The 6,306-nt window shown below is 46.6% G+C and overlaps 1 protein-coding gene across 1 annotated transcript in view; it reads left to right on the forward strand.

Moving 5' to 3' along the window:
* TG (thyroglobulin) overlaps positions 1 to 6,306 on the forward strand; it is a 172,061-nt gene that overhangs the window by 87,569 nt on the left and 78,186 nt on the right. Inside the window, exons 40-41 of the mRNA XM_083624258.1 lie at positions 535 to 697; positions 5,634 to 5,833. Coding sequence (XP_083480384.1) covers positions 535 to 697; positions 5,634 to 5,833 — 363 coding nt within the window. The remainder of the gene's footprint in view (positions 1 to 534; positions 698 to 5,633; positions 5,834 to 6,306) is intronic.

Consider the following 6,306-nt stretch of genomic DNA (forward strand, 5'->3'; position numbering starts at 1 on the left):
AAAAGTAAGACTTCCTTCAGCTTCTTTAACATTACAAAATGATGAGAGGTCCAACCACGGATCTCACACAACCTGGCTCTTTATTGAGCATGAACTCCCATTTGATGGAGAGAGGGGGCTCATTAGTCTTTACAATAAAAATAAATATATTAGGCAATATTGGGTGGTAGTCATACTCGAAGCAGAACCATCAATGCCAATAGATTCAAGTCCATTTATTTCAATGGGTCTGCTCTGAATACAATGAATGTTGGAGATCACCCATAATCTGTGACTCCTTAAGGTTGGGACAACATGAATGGATATTACCTGTGGCTCCTTTAGGTTGACCTCAGTTCTCTTTAGTCCAGTGATGGCCAAACTCGTCCCTCCAGCTGTTTTGGGACTACAGTTCCCATCATCCCTGACCACTGGTCCTGTTGTAGTCCAACAACAGCTGGAGGGCCAAGTTTGGCCATCACTGCGTTAGTCATTCTACTGTAGACTCTTTCCAAATTTTAACTGATTTCATTTTTCTGCCTGTTGCTATCATAGGGTGGAAATCTACCAGTGCTGGTGTTCTTTCACAATGGTGTGAGTGGTGAGGATGTCAAGGCTCAGAGGACACTCATTGATGGCTCATACCTCGCTGGAACTGGCAATGTCATCGTTGTAACTGCGAACTACCGAGTTGGAGTCTTTGGCTTTCTAAGCACTGGTAGGTCATAGACCTTGTTGAACACACAAGCGGTAGATGACACCAGGACTTTGCTGTGTGTAGTGGTTGTGTGGTTTGGATAAAAAAACTGGATCAGATCAAAGGCCCATCTAGTACAATGTCATGATCCCACAGTGACCAACATGATGCCTATGGAAAGTCCATAAGCAGGACATGAGTACAACAGCATTTCTTCCTCTTGTGCTCCTCAGTAGCTAGTATTTAGAGGCCTACTACCTCCAGTCTGGTTGCCGATCAGAAGGTCAGCAGTTCGAATCCCCGCAACGGGGTGAGCTTCCGTTGCTTGGTCCCTGCTCCTGCCAACCTAGCAGTTCAAAAGCATGTCAAAGTGCAAGTAGATAAATAGGTACCACTCCGGCAGAAATATAAATGGAGTTTCCGTGCGCTGCTCTGGTTTCGCCAGAAGTGGCTTAGTCATGCCGGCCACATGACCCAGAAAAACTGTCTGTGGACAAACGCCGGCTCCCTCGGCCAGTAAAGCGAGATGAGCGCCACAACCCCAGAGTCATTCACGACTGGACTTAATTGTCAGGGGTCCTTTACCTATACCTTTACCTCTAGTTTTGTGGGGTATTTTCAGGAGAACAATGGCTAAGGAGTAAACCGTACACAAATCCAGAGAAGAGTCTCTAATGTGGTTGTATGGTGTCTTGTATGCCTCCTTCTGGCAATTCCTGCAGCCAAGTTAGTGCTTTCCCTTGGACTGTCAGCATCGCCCTTGAGCCAATGCCACCAACTGGACTCATCCACTTCAGCCCCGACTGGGCTAGGCGAGCTGGGTAGCACTTCCAGAGACCACCTTCTGCACAGGAACAGGTCAGAGTGCTGTGGACTCACAGCTTAGAGTTGTGAGCACCGGATTCACTCCAACAAGAAGACAGTCATCGCACAGCAGAATATAGCAGAATATAGCAGAGCATAAACGACTCGGAGAGCAGCTCTGTCGACTCGGAGAGCAGCTCTGTAGAATATCTTCTTTATTCTATCTACAACTATAATACACAACTATGTACAGAGCTAAATGAGGTCTAAACGAGAATGCTGAACTGCACTGAGTGTCTGCAGCTTTTCTTAGCAGCAACCTTACCTATACACACAATCTCTCTCTAACACTCAGTCTCTCTCTCTCTGACACTTTGATGTGAGGCTGGAGCGGAATAAGTAGAGAGCAGAAAACCGCCCCTCCTCTCTGGAGAATCAGCAGAGAACATCAGCAGATTCTTGGATATGGGAGGGGTGAAATCTCCTCATGGACCACATCCAAGATGTGGGTCTTGTCGTCTGGGCAAACCAGAACCTCCACGCACCCTGCCCAGGCTTGCGTCACTTCAGTGCTACTAATGCAGCAAAAAACAGCACAAGAGACAGCAGTTACAAGTTTCTGGTCTTTGCAGCCACAGTGGGTGCTGTGATTCTCCAGTTGTTTGGCTTCACCCCCGGAGGCGCATTCCAATGTCCAATGTCTCTCAAGACAGACAGATGCCAACAGCTGTCTCCAGTACTAGAATGAGAACATGTTTCTTATTCTTGTTGACTTGAAGAATGCTAGCTAGTTGGGACTACAATGCCTCAGGTGCTCTGAAGCATTGTGGGATATTTAAAATGGCAGTTCATAGCCAACCAGGGCAGGTGTCATCATCACCAGGGAACCAGTGGGTTCCACCCCCCTCCCTCAAAATAAGCATCCTATTTAGACTGTCCCAAGTGTGTGTCCTTATTGGTCATGAAGATACTTATTAAATATATGCCTTGTTTGCTCGTTCAGTGCTTTAACACTGTAAATATAGCTTGCAAAGGAGTTTTCTGTGAGTATGAATAAGAAGGAAGTGTCGCAACTCTGTTTGGCTCTCCAGCAACTGTGTTTTCCAGCCGCAAAGCGTTATTTTTGACCTGACCTTCCCATTTCAATGAACACCTTGTGATTTCTTTGTTGAATGCCTTGTGTAGACTTCTCTGCTCTTGCATTAATCAATGGCAGCAAATGCACCAGAGTCGGTCTGTGGTGAGCCAGAAGGCAACAGTTAAGTTTAGCTTGGTCCGATAGATTGTGGCACCTCGTTGTTATCTCATCTTCCCCTTTTATTATTTCTGAGAAATTTCTTCCTTCTCCTTTTCTACGCTTCTGCTGAATTTCGTCCAGCAGAGAGCTACAAGCAGTATTTCCTTCTGCCATCTCTCTCTCTCTCTCTCTCTCTCTCTCTCTCTGTCTGTCTGTCTCTCAGTTCTCTTAAACACTTGCACCTCCTCCTTACCCAAATTTTATCATTATGTCTGCCCCTACACCACACTGGCTTGGTGTAGTGGTTAAGAGCAGTAGTCTCGTAATCTGGGGAACCGGGTTCGCTTCCCCGCTCCTCCACATGCAGCTGCTGGGTGACCTTGGGCTAGTCACACTTCTCTGAAGTCTCTCAGCCCCACTCACCTCACAGAGTGTTTGTTGTGGGGGAGGAAGGGAAAGGAGAATGTTAGCCGCTTTGAGACCCCTTCGGGTAGTGATAAAGCGGGATATCAAATCCAAACTTTTCTTCTCTTCTTCTTCCTTACCCGAGTCAGATCATTGGTCCATCCAGCTAAGAACTGACTGACAGCAGCTCTTCATCAGGCAGGAGATATCTTCCGCTCCTACCTGAAGATGCCAGGAGTTGATCTCCTGCCTGCAGTCACGCTGGATTCCACCCAACACTGTAGGTGCCTGGTGCATGTGTGTGACATCACACATCGCCACCACAGTGGGGGGGGGCTGAGGGAGCCCCCCTGCCTCAGCAGAAGGGTCGGACGGAGTGTCCCGACACAGTGCATTATGCGTTGGGTTGCCCAACCGGGCACCCACAGTAAAAAAATTGTGTGTGGCCTGGCACCCACAGTCCCCCAGAGATGGCGCTTCGGTCTGTATGCAAAGCAGACGCTCTACACTTTGCTGTGGCTGTTTCCCAAGGAGCGGAGGAGTCTCCAATGTGTCATCTCGAACTGCGGCAAGATTGTACCCTGGACTGGTGCCAGAAAATAAGACACTATCTGTTAAGTTGTGGGTGAACATATCAGACGCCACAGCGATTCTTCAAATAGCTCTTGTTTATTCACAGGCCAGGACAGAACTGAACTGAAGGGCTCAGTCAGCTTGCTTATATAGAGCTCCAGTACAACGTTACTGTAGCAACTTTCTAAAACTATCCAATCACTGAATGTCACTTTCAACCCTTCATTTACATAACTATCTACAGTATCCCCCTGCTGGCCCAGGGTGAGAACTTCAGTACATAACACTATCCTTGCTACGTAGGGACAATTGGAACGTGTTGGCTCTGTTCTACCCCACTGTCAGAGTCAGTGCGCCTCTGAATAATTGCTAGGAACTGCAAGTGGAGAAAATGCTCTTGCGTTCAGGTTTGGTTTGCGGGCTTCCAATACCGGCATCTGCTTGGCCGCTGTGAGAACCAGATGGGCCTTTTGACTGATCCAGCATCGCCCGCCTTGTATTCTTATACGTGAGAAATCAAGAACTGAAATTAATTTTGAGAAATGAACTTGCAAGGTGAACCTCCGTGGATAAGTTTCATGATTAGAGCAAATGGAGAATTGTATTGTGTGGCCAGTTCACCCAACTTCTCCTATTGGGAAACGCAGGTGCATGTCCTTCTCTATGCTGCCATTGGAATCGTGCAGCTAATATTATTTCCTATGCAGCCGTTGGTACAAAATCTGCATTTGAATCTAGGAAGCATGAGTGTCCAAGGGGTGTAAATTGCATGTCAGGAGCCCAGAAGAAAACGGATATAGCAGGAGAAAAGGTTAACAGGGAGGACAGAAGTACGTGGCCAATGTTAATTATTCCTGCAGCTGCTTTGAAATCCAGCCATTTTAAGTGTGCCTAAATATAGAGTTAAAAGCCTAAATGCATACTCCTGCTTGTGGGCTGAAAACAGCATAATAGCATGGTACTCCAGGGGAATTTCGTTCCCTTATAATAATAATAAAAAAAATGCTTCTTTATTATATGATGATGATCATGCTGATTCTGTTCTGCCGACTGTGCGAAAATATATTCAGGTACCTTGTTAACCCCTGAGACCGGCAAACCAAGGTTGGATTTGAAACAACCAGCCAAGATTTGAAATTTGGTGCATTCCTCCACCTGCCCGGCCTGCTGTCTTGAGGCGTCTTCCTCTCCCGCTTGTCTGTTCATCTTCTGACATCTTCAGCTGCTTACAGCCTGACTTATACATAGGCCCTGTTTCTCTCCATTCCCCCAGCTTGTTGCTCTCTCTCAAGTCCCAGCCTCTCAGTTCCCTCTCAACACTCGGATGTCACACTAAACCATGGTTTAGTGCAATGTGAATGAGCTACAATGGGAGCTGGACTTCTTAATTCCCATCTCTCCTCTTGCAGAAGATTCTTGCCATGTTGTCTGGACCCACAACTGTGATCAATATTAGCTGCAGTTAGTTCTGGCCTTTACATATTTGTAGTTGTGTTTTATCTCATATAGGGATGCGGGTGGTGCTGTGGGTTAAACCACAGAGCCTAGGGCTTACTGATCAGAAGGTCGGCAGTTCGAATTCCTGCGACGGGGTGAGCTCCTGTTGCTCGGTCCCTGCTCCTGCCAACCTAGCAGTTCGAAAGCACGTCAAAGTGCAAGTAGATAAATAGGTACCGCTCTGGCGGGAAGGTAAACGGCGTTTCCGTGCGCTACTCTGGTTCGCCAGAAGCGCCTTAGTCATGCTGGCCACATGAGCCGGAAGCTGTATGCCGGCTCCCTCGGCCAATAAAGCGAAATGAATGCCGCAACCCCAGAGTCCGCCACGACTGGACCTAATGGTCAGGGGTCCCTTTACCCTTTACCTTTATCTCCTATAAGTACAGCGATAACATCTTTCTCCATTCCTATTTTCTCTCTCTCCCCCAACTCTCTCTGTAGGTTCCACAGCGGCAAGTGGAAACTGGGGGCTTTTGGACCAGGAAGCAGCTCTAAAATGGACCCAGAAAAACATTGCAAGTTTTGGAGGAGACCCTGGTCAGATTACAATCACAGCTGATGGCAGTGGAGCAGATGTTTCCAGCATTCACCTGGTTACAGGGACTGTGGATTCTGGGCTCTTCAAGAGGGTGCTGCTGATGGTGAGTATCAATTTTCTCAGATTGTGGTAGTGGGAGGGGGTGAGGAGTTGGATTCAGTTCACACTGAAAGGCAAATCTATCAATGTGCATTTTCTAAAACAAGAACCGAGACACAGTCACCCTTCAAAATTCGCTCTTTTTTGAATTTTGCAGTGCAGTTCTTCAGAGGGGCAACGTGTACAAAAGTGCACATTCAAGAGTAAATGTGCATAAAAATGCATATATTAGTCAAAATATTATTAAAATGTGTGTATCGGGTCAATTTGTGTATATTATGAAAAATTCACCTTAAAATGCTGCTGAATTTTCACGCAGACTTGCTTAAAAAAATAAATCAAGGTGATGTGGAAATGTGAGAATTGAACTTAATAGTGGAAAAATGAGAAATTGATATGTATTCGCCCATCCCTTATGGGGGAGTGCCATTTCTTCCAAAGACAGCTGCTTTAGTCTCGTTCAGATGTATGTGAAAC

Source organism: Podarcis filfolensis (assembly GCF_964270895.1).
Source record: "Podarcis filfolensis genome assembly, chromosome: 7".
Lineage (NCBI taxonomy): Eukaryota > Metazoa > Chordata > Lepidosauria > Squamata > Lacertidae > Podarcis > Podarcis filfolensis.